This window comes from Semicossyphus pulcher, unplaced genomic scaffold (assembly GCF_022749685.1).
Source record: "Semicossyphus pulcher isolate SPU_LCO1_2020_fin unplaced genomic scaffold, fSemPul1.0.p SCAF_18, whole genome shotgun sequence".
NCBI lineage: Eukaryota > Metazoa > Chordata > Actinopteri > Labriformes > Labridae > Semicossyphus > Semicossyphus pulcher.
In genome coordinates this window covers 8,954,873-8,980,392 of record NW_027211691.1, presented here as the reverse complement: position 1 = coordinate 8,980,392, position 25,520 = coordinate 8,954,873, and the positions used below count along the sequence as shown (strand labels likewise).

At 42.5% G+C, this 25,520-nt stretch overlaps 2 protein-coding genes across 3 annotated transcripts in view; both read left to right on the top strand.

Annotated features, from left to right (window-relative positions):
* The window catches only part of prex2 (phosphatidylinositol-3,4,5-trisphosphate-dependent Rac exchange factor 2), a 105,438-nt gene extending 103,336 nt beyond the window's left edge, over positions 1–2,102 (top strand). For both annotated transcript variants that reach the window (XM_069667259.1, XM_069667258.1), the window contains exon 41: positions 1,215–2,102. In XM_069667259.1, the coding sequence (XP_069523360.1) occupies positions 1,215–1,260 (46 nt within the window). In that variant the 3' untranslated portion in view covers positions 1,261–2,102. The remainder of the gene's footprint in view (positions 1–1,214) is intronic.
* Positions 2,103–3,469: 1,367 nt separating this feature from the next.
* The window catches only part of cunh8orf34 (chromosome unknown C8orf34 homolog), a 58,946-nt gene continuing 36,895 nt past the window's right edge, over positions 3,470–25,520 (top strand). Inside the window, exons 1-7 of the mRNA XM_069667567.1 lie at positions 3,470–3,660; positions 16,669–16,813; positions 17,053–17,184; positions 20,227–20,346; positions 20,581–20,609; positions 21,358–21,521; positions 25,027–25,193. Coding sequence (XP_069523668.1) covers positions 3,592–3,660; positions 16,669–16,813; positions 17,053–17,184; positions 20,227–20,346; positions 20,581–20,609; positions 21,358–21,521; positions 25,027–25,193 — 826 coding nt within the window. The 5' untranslated portion in view covers positions 3,470–3,591. The remainder of the gene's footprint in view (positions 3,661–16,668; positions 16,814–17,052; positions 17,185–20,226; positions 20,347–20,580; positions 20,610–21,357; positions 21,522–25,026; positions 25,194–25,520) is intronic.

The following is a 25,520-nucleotide window of genomic DNA, read 5'->3' as shown; positions in this document are numbered from 1 at the left end:
CATCACATTATGACTGGCAATTTTTTAAAGCATACTTTTGAATCATTTCCCCTCTTTCTGGCTGCTATTTGTTTCAATTCACTTCACTTCTGCATTAAAAATCTGCTCAGAAATGAAGACAGATATGAAATGCCTCAACTAGTGTTCAGCTGTCTTTATTTCTGATGTAATGCAGCCGTGCAGCTGCAATTAGGGGTTGTTTTTTAATTTCTGAATCACAGAATTAATTTTTCCATCTCTGTGAAATAAGCATCTCTTTCCAAAATGCATATATTTTTCATGCACTGTAGGCCTCGGTATGTGCTTTTTGTGCAGGACTGGGGCCAAATGGTTCCATTAGAAGGGAGCTCCCTGCACTCAGTGGCCCTAAGACAAGGACAAGGACTGCCTCAGCCATTTTGCTCTGACATATAGGCTTCTGTGTGACAGGCAGCCCTCTTGAACCTTTTAGTGAAATTGACAAATACAATTAAGGAGCGGCATGATTAGTGTTGAGACATTGTGGTCGGAGAGCAGGATCGCTGCGCTCCCAGTTGGTTTGTCATAATTGTTGCAGTGTGAGTGACTGCTGTAGAATATGGAAGTGTGCTTTGGCTGTTCGCTGATCTGTAGATGAAAGGGACAGTCGGATTTTAGTGCGAGTTTCGCCTGCAGCCATGTGATGTGAAGTCAGTCTCATCAGGACCAAATAATGTGAGAGCTGTAATCGATTATTTAAACTGCAGAAGAGAGCAGAGCTGCATTAGGATGCAAGAATACAGAATTAATTAGGGGTTAAAGTCATGTTTTCTGTTCATCACAGCAGCAGTCTGTCAAAGGGGCCTTGGTAGGATTAGATTTTTCATGGACTTCATAATAGTATTAGAAAAAATTCATGCAGTCAACCAGTATGTAGTGTTTGTGATTCCTCAGCACAGAAAACACAAAGCATATGAATTATGTATTTTTTCAGATGTTATATATCGTTAAAAAACTGCCCTCAAAAACTATGGTGTTTGACTTTGAAATGCAAAGCTGGATGTAATTATTTTTTCCAGTGCTAACAGTTTTTTTTCCCTTTAAATGCAGCTACATTTTCTGGTTATACCTCCTCTGCACCAAACGAAGAGTGGATTTTCAGACCATCTGCAGATCACTTCTTTATGTTTCGACATGTTTTTCTGCCTTCTACACTCTACATTAATTCACTTTTGCATGTGTGTTTCTCTGATCAGGTTGTACAAGCTCTGCCAGCCTCCTCCCCCGGATGGCGACCCATAATGCATTTCATCAAGGAAGATGAAGAAGGAGGAAATTTGGGCTTCCTTCCTCCTATAAACTCCTCCCTCCACACATGAAGGATCAACCTAATTAAGAACAGTTATTGGGTCCACTTTTATACGCCAAGTGTAGCTGCCTAAAGTGTAAATAGAATTTAAAAAACAGTAAATAGTATTTTTAATACTTTATATTTTCCACTGTTGTACTTTATACAGATTTTTTTTTTTTTTTCATGTAATGCATCTGACAAAACAATGATTTATGGTGAGAAAACAAAAGATTCATACCCTGAGATTGCCGTTAAATTAGCTCACGAAATTAAACGAATCCCATCAGTTCTCTATCTGCAGGTAATGGGCTAAAAATCATGTTTGCTTTCATGAGGGACTTTAGCATAGCATGTTATTAGTTTAAGATATTGAAATATGAAATTTGGCTGTGTAATAGGTTCAAATTAACCAGAAATTTTGTGGGAGTCTCTCCAGATTCTCTCAGTATTGGATAACCATTATGAATGTGTGTTTTATAACGTATCTCATATGTTTATTTTCTTGTAAATATACATATTTAGTATGTGAATGTGCTAAAAGAGTCATGTTTCCCATTGTCTTTGGATTTCTACGACTGTTACATGCATGCATATGAAGATTTTCAATCAGTATTAACATTCGATAGACTTTTGGAAGTAGAGCGATGAAAAATATTCTGTTATTTTATATTGACAGTACTCAGGATTAAATTGTCTCTATGTCTTACTTATTATTGGATTTATCATTGTAGATGGATGTCTAGCTCACTACTATGCAAACAAACAGTTAATAAGTAAGTAATAAACTGCATCAATGAGCTCCAGTAGTGTTTCTTATGTACTGTATGTCTATTTCATCCTACAGGATTTTCTTCCAAACACTAAAATGCTGTCATGCAGTGGTGTACTCAGGCCATTTGAGGGGCAGGGGCAAAAAAAGGCACACCCCAGAAAGTTGTGATGCGAAACATTAACCTGGGTATTTTTTACTATAAAGGCATACCATGAGGGCAGACGTAGGAGTGTGTGAGAGCCAACTAATTTTCCAACATGTATCATTCATTCACTGGATGGGCACCCAGAGGGCACCATTTTTTATCGACAACAGGGGCATCCATGAGGGCACTTTCAGCGTTTTGTTCAGACATCACAAAAACAAAGATTGAGTAATTTTAAGCCAAAAAAATTAGACAACTTACCCCCAGGCTAGACGACCCATGTTACCATGGTAACAATCAGTGACACCTGCTAACCAGTAGCACCAAATTTTGAACGTCTTAGATAGTCAGTCGGATTGACACTGTTTAGTGTTGCTGCAATTTTTATTTCCAGGTTTTTGTGTTGTTACACTCTCACTGTTGAATTCCTCCAATAGACAAACATTTTCTGCTGGGGTAAACGGAGCTGGGTGGTTAAATGCTGTTACTCGGACGGCCATTTTTTTTTTGGGAAACAAAGTCTTAATTTACCCAGAATTCCATAGTCCTGTTTAAGATAGTCAAAAACAAAACTGCTTTATGGGATGAGTTTAGATGTCTATCTGAAGTCTGACTATTTGTTATATCTAAGCTAAGTCAAAGTCTTTCTTTGTGAAACCGGCCCGGTTTTGTTGTCTAAATGGATTACAGTACTTTGAATATCAATGTTAGTCTTGCAGACGGATTCCAATGTAAAACATTGACGGAAGTATCGTATCCATGCTGCTTATTGTTGTTAATTAAAGGTTTTGCTGTTTAATTGGCAGTAGAATTATCTGAAAGTTCAATAAACCACTTAACTTTGAACTTTGCTAGCAGTAATTAGCACAACGCTCTGGCCCTGCGTTAAATCTGTCAGTGCACGTGCGCAGTTTATTAGCGTGGACATTTTGCTCCGCGTGCAGAAAGCTTCACTCCAACCCTGGGGGTAAAACAGTGGGCTAGGCTGAGCCCGGCGGATAAATGGGAGTGGCGGTGGTGGCTCTGTTAACACTGCTGGCAGCCAGTGAGTGTAAGATTTGTAATCTCTGTCACAGAGCTGCCGTGCCATTGGTTTCTACCGGGAAGCTGCCACCACCGGAGAGTCAGTGAGGCGACAAACTGGGGATGGTCCCGGGCTGACTCTCCACAATGAGCCGGGCTCAGAGCCGCCTGCTCCGCACTGCTTGACGCAAGAAGCCGTCTGAACTCACCGTGGCTCCACTTGGGGACATTTATTTTTGCACATTTCGGTCGCCGAGACGCCCCTTGAAGGACGAACGACACCCCGGCTCACCTCATGATTTCCTCCTGCTGAAAGCTCCGGCGAGGCACAACAGTTTCTTCATGGCGTCTCCACAACAGTCAAGAATTCAGTCGTATCTGGAAAAGAATAAAATTGGACCCTTGTTTGAGGTGAGAACGTGAAATTAACTCTGAAGTTCTTGTCTTATTAATTTAAAGGACCATTGCTTTACACTAGACTGCATTAATCCGCTTTTATGTGCTAAATGAGGAGCACACATCTGCAGTGAGAGAGCTGTCACAGTGGAGTAACTGGGGATATGTTGAACTGTATTATCACTCACTACACATTTACTCTTGTAGAGGTTAAAGCAAAACTGGTTAAATTGTAAACAATTTATTTTATGCACTTTGTTGTCTGATTGTCCGTGAACATCCCACTGCGCTCGTTTTAAATAAGATTCTGCCAAGAAACGCATAAAGGAATATTGCCTGCCCCTTTCTTAGGTTTTGCAAAATAAGATGATGCACCCTTCAACTCCCTGACTCGACATTGTTATAGTTTGTTAAAGTTATGGCCACTTAGGGAAGCCAGTTGTAATTCATGTTGCACAGGAGGGCTGGCTTTACTGGCTGTTCTGCTACAGAGGACACAGCTTAACTAACTACCTGCCTCTGTGTGTTTGCCAGTACAGGGGTGTGTGTGTGTGTGTGTGTGTGTGTGTGTGTGTGTGTGTGTATGTGTGTTGATCCAGGGGTGTTCACAGTGTGGCATCTAAGCAACCCAAGGGAGAGCATGACTTCATCCTTTGTTTGCTATTGGATTTCTTGCTGAAAGCAGGTGTGAGGCACAAATCAGATGAAAAATCACACAAAACTGAAAACTGGCTTTGGCTTTGGATGCAGCGTATCTGTGAGTCTGTCACCATGGCGGTAGAGAAGGGTGACAGGGTTTATGTCAAAGCACTATTCACATGCACACAATGTGTTTAGCAAAGTGCTGATGTTTCACTTCTGTGGCTTCAGCTGGGTATGTAGTAGCACTCGCACACACAAACACATTCTGCATGTTAAACAGATGTAGGAGCAGAAGTGAGGCTGATTTCAGCACCGTGGACAGAGACCCGTGCCCAACGTTCATTTAACAACAGGGCATGTTTTTGTGAGGCCACAGCAGTCTGTGAGGCTCACGCTGCACAGTGTGTGTGCTCTCTCTGTTTGTTTTTCCTCCCTCCATCTTCCTCTCCCACCTGTCTCACCCCTCTGTTTCCTCTTTATTTTCAGCTCCGTCCTCAAATAAATTAGGTCCTCTTTTTGGTGGCAATTGAAAATAATCAAAGGAAAGTGCTTTATGTTACTTAAAGGTGAAGTTAATAGCTAGAGGTTGTCCTAAAGATACCAGGGAGAGTTTGTATCCTGGCCAACAAGGGCATGGATGACGAGTACAGTATTTAGACTGTGGATGGTGTATTTTTATTATTATTGTGAGACTGCATTGTGCAGTGGAGAAAGGGTGAAAGTGAGAGTTTCTTTAAGGCAGAGGGGAGGAGGTGTAGTAAAACTCCCGGTCTGCCTCTCTCCCCATGAGAAAATGATGAAATGCAGTGCACTTAGAAAAAAGAAAACACCGGCCATTTCATTGTTGTCCCAAAGAAAACCCATCCATGTGCATTCAATTTTGAAGAAAGATATTTTTATATAAAAAAGAATCTGCATGCAAGTCCATCCATTGGTTTGTGGACGGCTGTTTTCAAGTGTGAGTTCAGCATTTTGGCCTTTACCTTGTTATTCTAGAGCTAGAAGTGACCATATTTGGACGAGAGGATGGATAGACATTGTTCCGTCTCTGCTTGTTGACAGGCTGCCATGGTTGAGGAGCCCTAAATAATATCCTGCTTTGTCGTTAATTTTTCTCTAAATTGGACAATAATTTACAGTGACCACAATGATGTATTAAAGAAGTCTAGAACCAACGATTGAGGGCATAATCTCTTTAGGAAAATGTTTACTGAGCTAATAAATCTAAAAAGTCTTTCTCATCTGATTTCATAAAATTGGACTATTCACTATGCAACCATAGACTGTATAAATAATGTATTTAGCCGCCGTGACGTCCAACATTGGTTTCTGGACTTCGACAATGAAGCTGGGATTTGGCCGCCGCCATGTTGGAGCCTGAAGTGACCAAATTTGGATGAGAGTTGTGCTGCAGAGGGGCGAGGGGTTGGCAAAAAGTTATTAAAGTCATAAACTAGTTTAACTTCGTGTTTCACACAGGAGAATTTGTTTGTGACGGTGACTGACAGCAGGTGTTTATTTATCAGAATTAAGAAATAGCAGATGAGCGAGCGGTGGGCGGATGACACGTACTGAGAAACTTAAAATAACCAGTCTTCTCATCGCTACAGTCTGCCATAATCTCTCTGGGGAAAGCCAGTGACTGAATATATAGACTGACGTTGCGTCTCCATCTGCTCTCAATGTACGAAATTGATGCCAAAATAGCCGCCGTGACAGGCGCTGCCATCTTGCGATAGTGACGTCATTTTGGAGCCAGAGCTGTGCAGTAGAGATTGGCAGGTGGAGCCGTCGTAGCCACTGCTAACCAAAACACACACTTAAATTACTGGGGGAAAAAACAGCAAAGATCCCGCATGTCAGCGTATTTAACAACAGAACAGTGTTGGTCTGAAGCAGACGTTCACAGATACGTAAACTTCAATGACTGTAGTGATTGTTTTAGTTAAGCACTTCTGCAGTGGCTTAACTTTTAAAACCAAGTGGCTACGCAAAATTTGTACTAACTCTATAAGCACAACATAGAAGATAAGTATTTTCCTATAGCTTCAAAGCATAACATGATTATTATTATAATAAATATTACAATATAATGCTGGTTGGACTTCACAATATACAGTGAAATCATACAGAGTTTCAACAGAAGATCACACTCAAAGAAATATTAAATTGTGTGATAGTAATTTTTCAGTGTTATTACTTCAAGAGCCGTCTAATGAGTTCTTTTACAGTATGGGTATGTATAGGTTAAACCTGAGCTCTCTCATCTACACCAAATGAGCTCCCTGCATCTGCAAAGCCCCATCAATTCCTCCTCTTCCCCCCCCAACACACAGCTGCGGTCTTAAACAGTCGGTGAAACAGCAAGGGAGGGGGGTTCATTTACTCCCCCTGATGAGACACAGCTTATGATTTCCCGTAGAATTGATTCCTCTCTTCCCCACACGCTAATGAAATGGTTGCTTTGCAGAGATAGCACGCTGAGTCAACACTAAAGGAATATCCTCTAAGAAGAAGTCATTACACTAAAGATAGTTGTCAGCTACTTTATTAATTTGATATTCTTTTCACACCTTCTCTTTTACAATTACTTAACAGTTTCAGTGCAGCGGGTAGAAACAAATCTGTAAAAACCATTATTTTACCAAAGACGATCTGGCAGTTAAACTTATGTAACAGCACGAGTCAGTAAAAGTAGAACAACTTTTGCTTCTTTGGGCAGCAGACAGAGTAAAACCTGCTCTCATGTTCCTCCCTGCTGTGATCAGTCAGTCATATCTCAGGCAGTGTAATTGTTCTGTTGGAACAGGGAACTGATCGATCTTGTAAGTGTAGTGTGAACTAGAAAATGTCTCTGGATTGAACTGGTGTCTGTATCACAGTCAAAGGGTGTGCTTATAGTGTCAGTGTTCATTACCTTTTCCTTCAGTGATTTAATTAGTTGAATATGGGTCTGATTATATCTATTGTTAACTGAGAACCTCAGATGAAGGGTCTCTGATATGAATGAGAAACTGATGAGTGGTTTTATGTGTTGCTATTGGATCTGATACATGTATTCAATGAATCACGTCCACGTTACTGTTTCTCTTCTTTTTATCAGTGCTCTCATGAGCTTAGTGATGGTAACAGCAGGGTAACTCACCATACGATACAGCGTTTCTGCGATAATTGATACATTGGAAGACAATGTTATAATGATACATCATGATATCTGATTAGCTTCTTCTTCAGCCAATCAATTTCCCTTCACGTTACCTTCATTCATTCCATAAGCGCCACCGCGAGGAGTCATGACATAGCGACGCAGTGAGTCAAAGTGGCAGGCAAATCTGTTTGGTGCCAATTGTATTGCTCGAGTCAGGACGACGATATATTGCCATATCAATATATTTTGTCCCACCCAATGACTGTATATAAAGATGGATGACGAGTCTCCATCTGCTTTCATTGTACAAAATTGAAGCCAAAAAAAACCCTCTTGACGGGCGCTGCCATCTTGCAATGGTGACGTCATTTGGAGCCAGAGCTGCGCAGTAGAGATCGGCGGGTGGCACCGCCGTAGCCACTTCCGCTACCCAAAAACATAGACTTTACTTACCGAAAAAACCCGGCAAAGATCCCGCACAGCGGCGTGTTTAACAGCAGAACAGCTTCTTGTGTACGTTCACAGATATGGAAACTTTAATGACTGTAGTGATTGTTTTAGTTACGTCTCCTCTCACTGTTCCTCCTCTACTCTGCTAATCCGGAACAGATGTGCTGCAGGAGCAGTATTTGTCAACACAGCTGTCAATCATCTTTTTTACAGCATCAAATAACTAATTAAAACTAAACTTGTCAGAAAAAAAAACACTTGGACATAAATCAGTATGAAAAGAACTAACTATAATGACAGAAAGCATGTTTGAGAAAAATTTATTTGATTTGATTTGATTTTATAGTTTGACTCATGTCACACATTTTTTAAAACCTTTTACAGACAAAACTATTAATTGAGTAATCATTAAAGTAATCAGCAGATTAATCGACATACAAAATAATTGTTTGTTACATCCCTAGTTCACTAGAGCACCAACATACAGGCATAATGAGATACTGATTAAACATTAATCATCAACAATCCATTTAATCCCTTCATGCTTTATTATTTCATGCATCATTTGCTCTTTTATTAGTAAAATCTGATGTGTAGTTAACACCTTGTATATCCCCTTACACAGAGCCAGATTTTACATCGATATCTGTTACCGAATACGCACTAGCTTTCAGACAACACCTTGAGTTAATGTGTTAGAACTAAAGTCAGTAAGTTGCTTTGTTCTTATTGTTGATGTTGCTACTTATAGTGCAGTTAATGGCTTTGCTTCTCCCTGTAGATTTCTCTGAGGAAACTAGTATATCCATCCACTCGGGGAAAGGTCCACTCCAACCTGCTCAGTTGTGTAGTGTTTCAATTCTGCTGTGTAGTGAAAGCCCTGCAGTACTGTGAAGAGGTCAGTCAGTGTGGCAGGAAACAGACACACACACACTGTCTGACATATTGATCCACTCCCTTAAGAGGTAATTTATTCCACTTTGCATTTAGAGCTATTTTCACCTACTGTACTAGCAGAATACTCTCTTTTTAATATGAATGAAGCCTTTTTTATTTTTATTCTGTGTAGAAAATTAAGAAAATGTGACGAATTTATCCCAATATTTGTTATTCTTGATCTCTGAGACACATAAACAGAATCGCACCGAGACAATGTGGCACAACCAGAGGTTCAGTTTTACATCAGAGGCTTTGTTACATCTACAAACACCTGGAAACATTTCTGTGTGACAGGCTGCGCTACTTTGTCATCTGCATACCTCCCACACGTGGTAATAATAGCGCAGTAATTTCATTCCAGTTGTGGCTGCTTTATGTCATGCATGTTTATAATTTCACCTCATTTTATAACTGAAAATCTCTGCGAAACATGGTCGATGTTACAACAGAACAGTGACATGATTAGCTTCCATCATGCTTGAGAGATCGGCAATATATAGGAGGCAGACTCATCACCTTTGACCTCTGTTTTATGATGACTTAGCCTAATGAAGTCCATTGATTTAATAGCCTTTTTACTCTTATCAGGTTTATGATCCATTTGTATGCTGGTGGGTTGGTAAAGCACTGATACTCACTTTAATTTTAAATCCTATTATAAAACCATGATTGCATGCTTAATGTAAATACAATCAATTTGAAAGGATTTTTCGTTTCCCATGCCATAATTTCCATTAGGTTGTGAGGCCATGTGAAAACTGAAACCTGCCTCTTGTGGACAGGAGAAGACAGAGTACACGCAGTCTGTCCCTGCTATTTAAAGGGCGCATCATGGGCGTACATCGGCGAATTCACAACGCACGAGTAGCACTCTTCATCATGAGGAAATATCTGTGTATTTGCTGACAAATGAAATGAAATTGTTTATGGGACAGAGAGACGACGAGCTTATGATTCCCTCGTCTCCTCAAATCACGATTCTGCTTTCAGTTTGGTGACGATCTGGTGATGCCAGAGGACGGGGACACGCTCTCCGCTGCCTCCACACACGCCTGCTTCACCTCAAAGAGATTCCTGCTCGAGCCACGCACGGGCCAAAAACAGCCAGAGACCGACACTGCTCATTCTGATGCACGCTCTCTCTAATACATGCAGAAACAGACACACACTCACACATGCAACTAAGAGGTACATTTATTATAAACTCCCTTTGGCACTGACAATCCTGCCCGCAGATATTAACACACTGTACAGTGTCCATTATACACGCACTGGAGAGTACAGCCATGTGATCCTGTCCGATCCTGACGCCGTGTCTGGAGATTTAAACAATTAAGCTAATTATGTTACTCAGCCGTGCCAGGCATGTTTTTTCTTTATTTCTACTTTTTACACATCTTACATGACATTGGTATACATGTTTAATGAACAATATGTGATTGATATAGCTAATAAATAATATTTAATGAACTTTAGGCAAAAAAAAAATCCATAGGCTCCAGCTGTAGTCGAATATCCACGTTATTTAGAATAATCGAATACTTCCCATCCCCAGTTCTTATGTAGAAATCAACCAGACTGGTTTAACACTAAAAGCATAATAAGCCAGACATAATACACAGACTTCATCAGATCAATAATGGCATGTTTTATATATGATTTTCTTCGCTGTTATGGTCTATTCAAGGTTGATGCCTTGATCTGACAGACGTTTGGTCATGCGTGGGTTAACGCAGCTCCCCTTCAGGCGCAGTTAGACTAATAATTACTACAAGACAGACAGCCCAAGGCCAGGTCCATCCTGGGAGAGAACACGAAAGAGAGAAGAGCGAAAGGCAAGGGATATCTGTGAGATCAGGCGGTGGGACGATGAGGGAAGTCCAATATGAGGAAAATTTAGAGCGTGCGACTGAGGCGGGGTCAGGGAGTGTGTACGGGAAACTGAGAGGGAGAGAGAAGGAGAGTAGGGTGGCTGTGGTGCATGCTAATAAAGTTATCATGTCCTCTTACAGCCTGAGGATGCTGCTGTCTGACTGCTGAGTGTAACTGATAGTCTGCTGCTGGTGTGGGAGAGCCGATCCTCTCATACACAGAGCATGGCCACTACTCATATACTGTAATTAAACTGAATTTTTCAAGCAGATTGATATTATTTGATCTTAATAACTCTCACAGCTCAACTTTTGGTTGGCAATATTGTTGCCCCCTGATGATAAGAAACATGTCTAACTTACTGTCAGTGATGGTGAACAAAATCATCCTCAGTCTGTGCTTTCTAAACTTCAGTTTAGGCCTGTAGGCGGTCTGAGTTACACAAAACAAAGCACTTATCTTCACCAATTACTCTCTCTTTCGTATGAAGTTCCTCATTGGACAGAGTTTCCTTCTATTTTGAATGATTTGAATCATTTCTCATTTGAATGACCCTATATCGATTTATAAATCCCGAGATCGATCTTTAAAAAATCTGTATAAAAACGTGTCTGATCACTCACGTTTCTGAGCACTCCTGAACGCAGCACAACTCAGCCGAAACACGGCAGTGAGGGAGGCATGCCCAGACTCGTTTACTGCACCTACTACAGAGACATCAGTGATCGCTGACAGACTCTTTATATCGTGTGTGCGTCCATGAATATGTAAGTTAGTTTTGCACTGATGTTTACTCTCTGTTAGAGTCGGCTTTGGCAGCGAGTGTATTTTCAGCATGTTGCACAGTATGTCTTTCCCCATGACTCTTAGTCTGTGTGGTTTTGTTCTCAAATCTCGCGCAAGTTGAAGCCAAGTTCGTTTCCACGAACCAGATGTACAGACTAAAAATGTGTCTAAATCATGAAATTCTTAATATTGTGTTGACGCTGTGTGTTGGACATATTAAATAAAAGTGCATGATGTACTTTGGGGTCAACTCTTATTGTAAACATTACAAATTTTGATAATGCACCAGGTTAGAAGTGCATTGATATTGTAACTGAAAGCAAATCGAATCGGAAATCGAATCGAATCGGTACTTTGTGGATCGGAATCGAATCAAATTGAGGAATCCTTATCTACACCCAGCCCTAGTAGCTAGCAGGATTGCAAACTCGACATGGCGAAAACAGATGATAGGCTATAATTTGTGTGTTTTAAATACGTTTCAAATAAAAATAAGTTGTTATAGTATTGAAATAACTTTTATACTCGTTTTTCTTAATACATAGCTTTATAAAACCTTTTTCCCCTCAGGGACAGCCCCAAAAACAGACTGCGTCTTACATTCTAGTGGTACTTATATTCTGGATTTTACGGTAATTGAAGGAAAGTGGCAGAACTGAGGGAAACTGAAAGTGGCAGGATTACAATGATATAAAAAACAACCACAAATACTTAATTAATTTTTTAAATAATATCTGCAAATACTCACATTTAAGAATATTAAGCTAAATTTGGGTGGGTACTTGACTAATACTGAACCAGTCCATTATCACTCATTCTCTAAATATCCCTAGAGATGTAACAGGCCTTACTTCTCATGCTGCAACACACGGCCACAGTGATGAAAATGAACCTCAGGCAGAGGTTCATGATGGAGCATGTGCAGACTGAGGGTATCTCTTCCCTGTGTGTGTCAGCATGGCAGCTAAAAGCCTCTCCTCTGACAGGGGATATTTTGTAGTGGCAGCCCGGTCAGGTGACATTGCCTCTCCCACAGTCTCCTCTCCCTGATCTCTTCTGCTCCTGTCTGTCTGCTTACTCAAGGTCTGGATCTCTTCCAGTGGCATCTCTCTCTCTCTCTGTACTCATCCGCACCAAAATTGACTCATCATTTATCTCTTTTCCAAAAATGGAAACCTCTTCCAGTACAAGAAGCACATCGGACAGACCCACAGACATTACCTTAAACACCCTGTGATGTGACTTTGTATTCCTGTATTTCATTGGTAAATCAGCAGCTGGTGGCCTTTACTACGAGGACAGGGAGCCCTCTTGGGAGTCTCAGAGGAGCTGTTGCTGCACGTTAATTTTTTAATACACAAGGACAAGTCTGAATAAAATATGTCAGGATTTATCTGCTGCAGGTAACGATCATTTTTAATCAGGCAAACATGAAAACATACTGTTAATTTATACACTCATTCCTACAGTATTCCTCTGCCTCTCGCCACAGATACAGTGTGCAGACACAGTTGTCGTTTCAGTTCATTGTAATGGATAAACTGCCTCCCAGGAAGCCGGCTTGTGCATGCTCAGTGTCTTCTTCTCAGCGGACCTCCACAGCTCAAACGCTTCCCAAGCTCGCATTCATCAGCGCGCAGGGTGATAAGAAAAAGAGTAAGAGCTTCGGCCAAGTCGCTTAATTCACAGAGCTTCTGTCAATTCTGTCAATATCGGAGCACTTTTCGTAACACTTTCTCTGATTCCTACTAGAGAAAAGTGCAGTTTTCACAGGAATGTTAGCGTCCTCGGTCGGAGATATAGAGTTTTACCAACCATCCTGTTAGTGTTCTTTTCTTTTCCCTTCATACCACTGTGAAACTCTCTGTGGATTTCCCCCTCTGTCCCTCCATCTACCACCCAAACTCTCCTTTCTGCTGTCCTCTCCTTCATCTCCTTTCCTCTTCCTTTTGGGAGTACGTCAAAGTTGCAGGGAGCATCAGAGAGCATCATGATTGTCATTGTCCCCCAGGGGGAAGTCCTTGAATCCTTCAAGGACACTGGTGTCTCTTGGCAGGGTGACAGCTTATCAATTACAGCCACCAAACTACACTGCCCGGGGCGCAGAGATACCACAGATCTGCACTGATATACCGACTGCATGTCTCCGGCGCAACGCCACCTGTTGGCCTGCTTATTGCACCCGATGCAGAGGCTGAAACGCACACTATCTCTCGTACACACACATGCTTTGAATGCTGTTTTGCTGATGCAAGTCACTTCTAGCCAAATAGCATTAAAATCTTCTTGTATACAGAAATGTTGACCCAAATTTGAGCTTACATTCTACTTTGGTTCCCGTCAAAGGAAATATGATGATGAGTCAACAGCATGAGCTTATCAAATAGGACTCATGGTATTTAAAGCGTCTCATTAGCATAGAAAGTGAAAAGTGTCAGACACGGTAACTGTGCTCTGCTGCGTATGTGACTTATGTTATATGTGCATATCCAACATGCACATTCGGAGGCATTTGTTGCTTAAAGAATGTCTCAGTGCCTTTTTATGACGGCGCTGGAGATGGTGAAGGACGCAGAAGTACAAAGGGTGCATTAGCTCGTTCAGCAGCGTGTGCCACACTGGATGCAAAACACTCTACAGGACGTGCAATCAATATAAGTTGGCACACGAGTGTTTTACAGTACAGACGTGGGCAGAATGCACATGTGCCCACATGCATCCAGCTCATGCCCGTTCCTCTCTGCCACCGCTGGGAAACACAATCATGAAAATCACCGCCCGGCACTCATCCATAAAGGAGCTGCACGTCCTTCCCTTTACTCCCTCCCCACCAACAACTATTAAGACCTGGAAACCCTGGGGTGTTTAACAGAGTTCTGCTAGTTTGGCTTCCTGTTTAATGTACCAAATTACAACCTTCATTTATAAACCTCCTGTTGCTAGGTAAGTTAAATTACCCACAGGAGCAACTCTGCAGTAATTACAACTTTTACATCCTCGCACCGTTAGTGGTTTTTAACAGTTAGACACAGGCCGCAGAAATCCAGAGGTGATTTACTCAACTTTTAGTGCTCTCTGTGTTATCTTTTTTTGGTTGTCGCACATCACTTCAACTTTATGTCCGTCAGGCAGAGGAAGGAGGTTTTACCAGTCTGCAGAGAAACATTTTCACACACTCCCTATTTGTCCATTCTCATGCTGTTTGCTGTCAGTGCTGCTGGTGCCGAGCAGGAGTGTCCCCCTGACCAATTACCTGATTAGCTTTCACAGCACACACACACACAGCGCAGCCAAGGCTAGCCTGCAATAACACATACATAGGCTGCCTCCCTGTAGCCCTACTGGCCTTCTGAAATGCACACGGATACATGAGCGTATCCATAAGGGCGAAACACACAGGCCTACAAAGCAGTCTGTTAAGCTGCACGTAAACATAACAACACTCTCTCTCACATGCACACACACTTTTTTTATCCATACATCACTGCCAGTTCACTGCAGTCCACTAATGACTGTGCTTCTCTGCAGCAGTCAGAAGTCAGCCCAGCTGCTCTGGCCGGCTTAAACTGGTCATACAGAGTTCATTCTAACACCACATCACGCAAGTCCACACACACACACACTCAGATAGTGAGGTATATGTTCACTTCACACTTGCAAATGACTTGGTAAAGCATAGAGATGGGACATGATTAGTCATGACATGACTGGTGCATTTGATGCTGAATTTCCATTGTGCAGTAAATTAGAATGCAGAGTAGGTTTGTTGACTTCCCCCCTCAGCAGATGTTCCTGTGACTTCCTGCTGTATGTGTGCTCCTTCTTTTCTACCCTGCACACTTCTTTTCTTCTGCTTTTCATCATCAGCCCAATCTGTGAGTCCGTCCATATGAATATTTTAAAGGAGCAGCTCGCTCGGTAAAAGCCACTGTCAGTCATAGCTGGTGTTCTCTGTAATCGATAGAAGCAGTAATGTTTGAAATTGGCGCCATAGCTAGGGCTTGGCAATTCGACAATATATATCGTTAAAACAATGTGAAAATGTTTTTCTATATTGTCTTGTGATGTCACAAAACCAGCAGCTGGTGTCATTTTGACAATGCTTTAAGTTCTAATCCTTCTCAAATATTTAATTCACTCAGGATTATCCAAAAATAGGCTTTACCATGTGGTTATTTCATAGAGACTAATTATTTGTTGAATTACCAGAAAACATGATATATTGTGATATCGAGGATTTTGGTCATATCGCCCGGCCCTAGCCATAGCTGTGGAGACAGTTGTACAAACACCTCGTGGTTTCGTCCATTCTACATTCCTACAACACCCAGCGTGCATTGCGCCACTCCCTCTGAAAGGAACGGCCCAGCGAGAGACGCTGGAGTGAAATACTACAGTTTTCACTGCAGGCAACGACTCAGAGCGGTACAGAATTCGAAATATAACGAGAACATACCGGTGAATTGTCTAAAAAATCTTCAGGTCTGCAGTCTACATTTCAAACCTGACGATTTTGAACGAGACATGACATTGGAGGCGGGCGTCCTAGATTGAGGAAGTGTAGTTTAGCAAGCTCCCTGGCCTCCTTTTTCATACCATGATGGCATTAGCTCCCCGTGATAGGACTGAGGTTGGAAATGGGCGAACCGGCCCTTTAACTGTAATATCTATCTAAAACTCTGTCATTGCTTTACCTTTCACATCCACTTTGCACACATTCTCACATCTTCTTTTTTCCCCTTATAGTTGAATATTTTCTTGATGCATCAGGGAATGTTTTCTGTCTCGTAACACCATTTTCAAATTGCACAGATAGACCAAATGCTGCAGTGTTTGTTTACTCGTTTGTGCTGATGTCTTAGCAGCCTGACCAGATTCAGAGTTTCCTGACACGTTTGTTACCACACAGATCCCATGTTTGGGGATGTGGTGTTGCCTTGTTTGCTTCGACTTCATATTTTTCAGGATATTGACATTTGTTGTAGCAAATTATTTACCCTTTTGACCAGTTCTCTCTCATATCCCTTGATAGCAAAGTCAACTCCGACAAAAGACTTCCAAAGCTTGCAGGGATTGATTGTCTTTATCCACCTCCGCATGGTGGACACTCTGCTGGCCTCACTCTCTCATTATTCTCGTCGCTCCTCTTTGATCTAACTGCTCTCTGCTTTACTCTGCTCCTGTAGGAGTTGATGACCAAATTGATAACTGAGACTCCAGACCATCCAATCCCTTTTCTCATTGATCACCTGCAGACCAAGCAAGACAGCCCGGGCAAGCTGCACAGAGCCCTGTCTGGCTCCGCAGCGCTGTGGGCGCAGAGCTCCCCAGGTTGGTTACCCATGGATGCAGTCGCACATAATGAACACACACAGGCAGAATGATTTGTCTTTGTACGTACTCCTCCTCACAATACACACAGTCAATGATGAGTATTGGCTCAGAGACAGTCATTAGTCCGCATCTGCGGCAGAGCTTGCAGAGTAAACTTGGCCTGTGTTCATGCTTTGGATGATTTGCATAACGGAGCATTGTGAGCAGAAATTGTGACTCTCTCTCTCTCCTGACAGAAAGCAAAAACACTCGCAGGGAGTGCAGCAACTATGAGAAGCCGTGGCAAATACACCCAAAGAAGCCGAAAAAATCCAAGAGCGACCTGGCCATGTCGAGTATCTCTCCTCCTTCACCAGAATCCAAGTCATGTAAGTTTCTACTGATTAAAAGTTTGAATGATCACACTGATTGAGCAGACCAATGACTGCATATATAGATGGATGACGCGTGTCCATTTGCTCTCATTGTACGAAATTGAAGCCAAAATAGCCCCTGTGATGGGCGCTTCCACCTCGCGATGGTGACGTCATTCGGAGCCAGAGCTGTGCAGTAGAGATCGGCAGGTGTAGCTCCTGTAGCCACTTTTGCTCACGCTCACACATATGGAAACTTCAATGACTGTAGTGATTGTTTTAGTTACGTTTCCTGTCGCCGATCATCCTCCACTCTGCTAATCAGGAACAGATCGGCTGCAGGATGATTGACAGCTCTGTTGACCAATACGGCTCGTATTGGTCAACAGAGCTGTCAATCATCCTTTTTAAAGCATCATATAACTAACTAAAAACACATTTGTCAGAAAAATAAACACTTGGACGTAAATCAGCATGATGAGAACTAACTATAATGACATAAAAAATGTTTGAGAAACATTTATTTGGCGTGTATTTAGATTTTATTGTTTGACTCATGTCCCATCTGTTAACATGGAGGAGGCGGGCTTTATGACCTATACTGCAGCCAGTCAGCAGGGGGCGATAGAGATGATTTAGCTTCACTTTTAGGGAGCTGTCATATCGTCCATCTTTTTATGCAGTCTATGGAGCCTACACACACACGCATACCCCCCTCCCTGAATATGAAGCTATACAGTTTCTATACCTGTTGTATCAGTTATATCCCAATTACACGCTCCATTGACTTTAATCTCCATTTTTAATTTGATATAATTATATCTCATTAAAGTTAGTCACAGTGTATAGTCTAGCATGCGCCCTGCAGACGACTTCATTATAAAGTGCCACTTTTAACACACTGCCTGCTGCACTCTGAAGATAAAATGTTCACTAAGTTCTCCCATTAATGCAAAATAGATGCAGATGAGACGATTTTTCTACTAAACTTTTTTTAGTCCTGCAATAAATTACTGTAGCTCTGAAGTATGACACTTGAGACAATGAGGATGGGTCAAACGGGGAGCAAGCAGAGAAATAGACTACTTCAATAATTTAACATTGTGCTCTATCACTGCCAGAGCAGAAGGCTATTTTAGGCCGCGGTCGGAGCATTTCTCACGATAGAAACGAGGGAGCGGGATGAGTGCATGTAGAGAGAGCGAGAGAGAAACAAGTTAGAAGTCTGGGTAAAGTACGCGACATGACGAGGTGTTCTTCACTTATGAGCTTTAGTGGCGTTCCTGCTCACCCTTCAGAGCAACAAGCCTTCAAAGCTACATTTAAAGTCAAATCACATTAAAAATATATGCATGTGATGATTTGATGTGCAGAGCTCATGAAAAATTTAAATCAAAAGAAGTACTGCTCATCATTATTGTACAATGTGGCGGGAACACAACAGCTGTCGTAAATATAAACTAAAAGAGCTGCTTTAAAGTTCTTGATCTTTCTTTCTGTGTAAAGTTTCTGATATTTGCGTCACTTTTACTGAACTGATGCTTCATTCGGTGGCTGCATTGGAACAGATATTAACCCTTAAAGTAATCATCTCGAAGATTTTCATTTAAATAAATGTCTCTTAAGTCACTTTCTCTATCGACAAATGAGGTAACACAATGGTGATTGAGCCTATGGCCCACTGATGAAAGCCTTTGCATTTGCAGTATTACAGACTGGGTGTCTGTGGCGATGAAATCACAAGTGGCGCCCAGTTAGTGACGCGTTTTCCATCACCCAGCAGTGGTTGGTCTGCCAGAGAGGGTAGGCGGAGCTAAGCGGCTGCTTTTCCAGTCTCTACAAGTGTTGCCAGTAAACAGTAATCTACTATGGCTGAACAAATAAAGAAAAGATTGATGACTACAGATACAACTTCAAAAATAAGTGAAAACCCAAAGAAAAAGAAACAAATTTGATGCTCAGATGAAGGCAAACGGTCTAAAAAGGAAACCGACCGTCAGCGAGGAAAATCAAGAGTTACAACCGGAGCCAACCATGGTCGTCACACATGCAACACTGTCTGGATATCTGGGAAGTGTGCTCCCGCAATTACCGTTTATCACCATAGGTGGCCCCAAAGAGAACGAAACTTCAGTATTATAGTTTTAATGTAGGCATTTGAGAGACAGCACAGCACTTTGCAGCTGCAGCAGCAGCACAAACACACAGAGGAGAGCAGAGGACAGAGGCTCTCTCTTTTTCCGGAAGTAATGAAAGATGTTTTTTTATTTTTTTTAACGAGTCTGCATTTGGCAGAAACATTTGCTCTGTGTTTATGGCTGTTACAATGCCAAGCAGCTTAGTCAGGGTAAACAAGGGTGGAGGACGGCAGATTGTTGCAGCAGTGCTGTCAAATATTCACCATCGAGATTACTTATTTGTGTGTGCAAACAGAAGGGTGCAGCCTGCTCTCCACACCTGTCATCACGCATGTGTTTCATTCAAACATGCATGAAATGTACTCTGAAGTCCTTTGCTCTGTTCTTGTTTTGTCGTTCAGGCTCGTAGACAAGCGGCACATTTGTTTGTCATCTCCTCAGAACCCACATGTTCATTTAAATTCAGCTGCGTTAGATTTGGATGAACTACAAGTAATCCCTCTGCTACATAACAGTGTAGCTCCTAAATAATGTCGAAGCACTTTATGAATTTAGCATCACGCAGAAGCTGAGGGACGCTGCTGGAGGACGTGGGCAGGATGTCAGTGCAGTATGTGGGTCACTTCCTGATCCTGTTTGAGTTATTTTCAATGTTGATCAAAGGGACTGACAGACTCTGTCCCCTGGCCTCTGTCCAGTGGGCTTCTGGGAGAGACGCGGTGACTTTACTGCCATTTTTTCCGTTCCGGTCCGACTGCATTTACACAAACGTGCATCAAGCTGTGGCATTTATAGATCAGATACGTTCGGTCCTTTGCAGTTCAGATCAGATACAGTGTGGTTGATTTTACCATCATTTGATTCTGTCTTTGATGTCTGAGAGTAATAGCATTTTTGTGTTTCTGCTTGTGCTGTCCAGTGCCGCGGTCAACCGAGTACCCGCCCTGGGACTGGAGGGAGAGCCGGGACTTCGACGAGCTCAACCACATCCTGCAGGAGAGCAAGAAGCTGGGCAAGGCCCTGGAGAGTCTGTCCCGCAGTAAGTGGCCGCTGCTCGCCCTGCTCACGCCGTACTGAGCAGTGTTTAATACATCTTACCATACAGAACTAAAGAGCAGGCCTTTCTGTAAATGTCACTGTAAATCCCGAGAGGAAACCGGATCAAGCAGCTAATCTTACAAGCCCGTCGCTAAGCTCAGAAGCAGCCTGAGCTGGGATTTTAACTGTATTAGATGCTTCTCTGTGTTTTTAACCGTTTCTCTTCTTTCTGCAGGCATCGCCATCTCTGATGAGCTCGATCAGGTACATATTTACTACGCTGTGCATCGCTCATGCTACATCGAGTAAAAGCCATGTTTCATAACTTTCACTTGGTTGACACAGCAGCACCAGCTCTCTTTCTGACGATGATCTGCTGTCTCACGAGACCGATATGCGAGAGTGATACTTCAGTAAGCATGTCCTCTGTCTCCCTCTCCCTCGCTGCCTCAGTGTACGTCGTACACATTGCGAAAGCTTTGTCTGAGCTCTGCGTCTGTCCTCGCCTGGCCCCCCTGATTCCCTCCCATCACAATAGTGCAGCGGCTGGCCAGGCTTGGAAACGCGCAGAGCGATTTGTGAATGATGTGTCTGGTTGAGAGACTCGGCATATGTTTTGACAGGGACTTCACTTTCTAGTCGGTGCAGCAGCACATGTCAGATGTCCTTGGCTCTCATCCTGGAGATTGTCTTTCTGTTCTGTGGGCCGGGGCAGGGAATGAATACTAAATACCTCCTCTGATCATGCAGAGACAATGGCATGTGATACAATCCGGGATTTAGGCAATGACAAGCAGATATATCTTTGCTTTTTGCATTGAGCTGGATTGTGAATGTGTGCTGACCGGCTTTGTGAGTAGATGAAGACAGATCTCAGACATGACTGTTGCTTTTTTTAACATCTATTCTCTTAAAAGTACAAAGTTTTAGAGCAGTTTTGCCTCTAATCTGATCAACTTTTCATTAAAATCTGCATTTCTTGCCTCTTATCAGTCCTGTACTTCTATTTTAGAACCTGGGAGGCTTTAACTCGGTGCTGCGCCCTCGGGTGGTGGGAGAGTGGGTTGGCCGGGAAGAAGAGGACGCTGACCCGCTGGCTGCTGAGATGCTTCATCCCCCCGTCCCTCGAGCTAAAACCGAAGTGTGCTGGAGTGGAGACAGCAGCCCCGCTGGGAGGTCAGTGATCGCCATTATATATGTGCATGTAGAAACTGTTAAAAGTTTTAAAAAAGTTTAACTTCACGAGGCTATTGTTAGCTCTTTAAAAAGTAGGAGGAAGACTTCTAACTGCTGCCGGAGGAATGCCCATCTGAATGGGTTTGATAATCCCATTTCAAAGGCGCGATCAAACATGCTTGCCATCAAACTGCTTCAACCCAATTTCAAATTAAAGCTAACCTCATTTCTGGGCGCTCAAGGCCAGAGGAATTCTGAGCTTTTTACTTTAAATATGTGACAATATGGCCGATTTATCACTTAAATAAGAGATGGCAAGAAATGATTTAACAGTTAAGTTGTTTGCTTAACCATCTTTGTTCCAAAAAGCTGGTACCTCTTGAGCTTGATGCGTGTATTGCAGTGTGTGTGTGTGTGTGTGTGTGTGTGTGTGTTAGAGAGAGCGAGAGAGAGAGAGAGTCACTTGCACTGCAGCTGCTGATGTGACTAATTAGAGGAGGATCGGATATAAAACCATAAATCATGTGCGGGCCTGAGCTGACACACGCGCACTGTTAATCCCATTAGGTGACTGTATGGGTGGATTATGGGGAGAAATCACTTAGTTAGAAGTCTGAGCTGGGAGATAGGAGTGAGAGTGTGTGTGTGTGTGTGGGCTCACTGATGAGCTCTGCTCTGTGTTTGTCTCTAAATGTGATCCTGTTTACCTATAAAAGGTGTGAGCAAACCTCTCAGCTGTGAGCTTGGACTGGTGCAGCCTCCCAGAATAATTACAGCTCCTTCTCTCATCAACCGGAGGAGTGTTTGGCTCGTCAGAGAGATCATTTATATTAACTCTGGATCGCATTAAAAGGGAATTTGCTCCCACTTCAGATCCTTTTTGGGGACTGAGATCACTTTCACATCCTCTGAGCAACAAAGCTAATAATAGGAGAATCAGAAAAACATCTTTTTAGTTTTATTTCCGATCAACTAAACACTAACTAGACCTGCTCGCCAAAGGGGGATGTGGACGAGTTGAGGGAGGGAGGACGAAGGTTAGATTGACAAGAGACAAAGTTGCTAATTTTGGCAGCTATTTTAGATTTAGTGTCACTCTTTAAACGAAAATAATCTAGTTTTAGTCTGATTGTAGTCATTTTTACCCTTTATAGTTTTAGTCTAGTTTGAGTCGACGACAGTTTCAGTCAATAAAAAGTCATCACGTTTTAGTCATTACTTTTAGTCGAAGCGTTCTTCTTGTTTTTACCCGTTTGCTTCAGGTCAAATTAATGCTTTAAATTTCAGCTAATACAGTAAAAGAACGATGAGGACACAGCATCTATGGACACTGGATTCCATTTTTATGCTTACCATACCAGTATCGGGTATTGGGCGGTATCGGAGCTTAAGTACTCATACTCTTACTGGTAACTACGACGGCTACCTTACCTGAATACCACTGTACGGTTAGCCTCCCGTTGGTTAAGCAGGTAGGCGGAGAAGCAAAGTTTGGTGTTAAAATGTCAGCAACAGTTGAATCATTCAGTCGATTTACTTTGTTACAGTCAGAAAGTTTTTAAAGTCATTATGAGAACTGTAATGATATTATTAAGTACTCATATCGGTACTCGGTATCAGCAAGTACCCAAATGTAAGTACTTGTACATGGTCTGAAAAAAAGTGGTATCGGTGCATCCCTACTTTCATCATCGCTTCTCATTTAAACCGTCTGACCTGAGCAGACAGCCAATGATTGCTCCTCAAATGACGCGTGAAACCCCCCTTTTTCTGTGAGGGAGGCTAGCACAGAGCCTGCAGCAGGAAGCCACCTTTGTCATAACCGTTATCTCTAACTGGTGCTGGAGGCATTCAAATCATGGATTTTAAATGTCCGACAGCCCACCACTAACATTTTAGCCCTGTCTCGTCTTGTGCTGGATTAGCTCAGTTAGTAGAGCAGGCGTCCCGTATACAGAGACTACAGTCCTCGACGCAGCCGCCACAGATTAGACTCCGGCCTTTGACCCCTGGCTGTATGTCATCCCGCTCTCTTCTCTCCATATTTCTTTAGCTGTCCTATAAATGAAGAAAAAAAATCCGTAATATGGCAATAAATATGAAAAAGGCAGGGGGTTAGGGTGTGCTGTTGTCTCCATTCTGTCTGAGGGCGCCCAGTGATAATCGAAATCCAAAGTGTTTAGTATCATAATCAGTAAATTTAGGATCTACTTTACTGCACGATGTGGTTAGGTTTTTAGAAATGAGCACTCTGAGCAGGTAGAACCTGGCAGATACCAGCACTGCCCTCTCTTAAAATCCAATCTCAGCCTTAATTTTCCGTCCCCTCCGGTGCTGCAACACTTCCAGACTGAAGTCCTCACAGTTGCTCATGTATCTGCCCTGATCTGTCGAACCGGTCCCTCTATCTCCTCTTACTTCAGTAGGTTTACTTGTATTAATTTTTTGCTCCTGTCCCTGAATCCAGCAGCCCGCCTGTCATGTCGGAGGGCCGTCGGTGTCTTAAACTGCGCTCCTCTCTCTTCTCACTCTAAGCTTTGTTGTGCTTACTTAACCATGGGAATATGTGCACATGTGCTGTATCCCCCAAACCACCTTGCTTTGTCCATACAGCAGATTTAATTATCAAAGAAAGACCGTAATATCTCTCAACTTCCGACCCTTTCCCATTATCTGTAAATAGAAGTCATTAAACTGAGATTAGCGTCAAATGAATACTCTCCCGCCTCTCTAATCCACGCCCTCAGCCTGCGGGATGTGGGAATTAATTTCTCCAGTATGGAGGTGCTGCAGAAGTCCTATTTCATAATTGTATCTTTGGCTTTAACAGCGAAGGACGGAGACTTTATCCCTGCATGTTCCAGGCTTACACAGAGGAAACACAACCTTCACCTAAGAAATCAGAAGGAAAGCATTTGATCTCTTACCTCTCCATGTTTTTTATCCTTTGCTTTCAACACCTCTCATCCCAACATGCTTCTAAAACCTTTTCTCTCTCGTTTAACCCCACTTTCTCTTCTGCTAATGGATTTCCTGTTAGCGCCACAACCATACCTCCGTTACTCACCCCGGGGCAATGAGCCCTTCTTATCTGCTCCTTGCTTACCATTTATAGCAAGGTGTTGTTGCACCTGCATGCCACTTGAAAAGATTGTATGTTATTTAGTCCCTAACAACCAAGAAATTGCCGCCAACAAGAACTTTTAATGTAGCCACACATCTGCTCCCCCACTGAGGCAAAGGCAGCACTTTGTAGCTGCTGTGAAGCCCGACCTGCTTCGACACAGGTTTGACAGATTAGAATGAGAGGATGTAATTACTATAGGAGCACAGTTATTATAAAACACACTATTTTTATGAGCATATGTCTCAACGTCTAAATGCATGTTACTTTGCTTGAGGATAGCCTTTCATTGCTCTATAGCAGGAAAGATCTGTGCCTGTTTTTGAGCTCTATATTCTCTTCGTCTTAAACCCCGACTGCTCTTCTGTTCTGCCTCCTCAGCCTGAAGATGGAAACAAAGAGCAAAGGGCTCAGGGAGCAGCAGCAGCATCACAAGAAGCTCCTGGCAGCCATGCTGTCCCAGGACTCCTTTGATTCGGTCCACAGCCCCGCGCCCTCCATCGCAGAGGAAGAGATGGAGGACGAGGACGACGCCATGGAGCTCCTGGGTAACGTCTCATCTTCCGGTTTTAAATATGACTGGGATAAACATGAAGAGTTTACATGTGCAGCTAGGAACCCTTAATTTATGTTAATCAGGGTTCTTATTAAAAAAGCCATTAATATAATACGGAGTTGCTGCTAAAACAGACTGGCAGGGGGGTAAACGATGCCTCGCTGTGTGTATTAGCCAGACGCCCTTGTTGGTGTGTGAGCTGTTAACACACGCACACACTAAGAACAGCTTGGTGCGATCACCTTTTATGTGTGATGGCAAGTATGAGTGCAACAGTGAGCCAGGAAATGTTGTAGCATTTCATGTTTAATGACTTGTT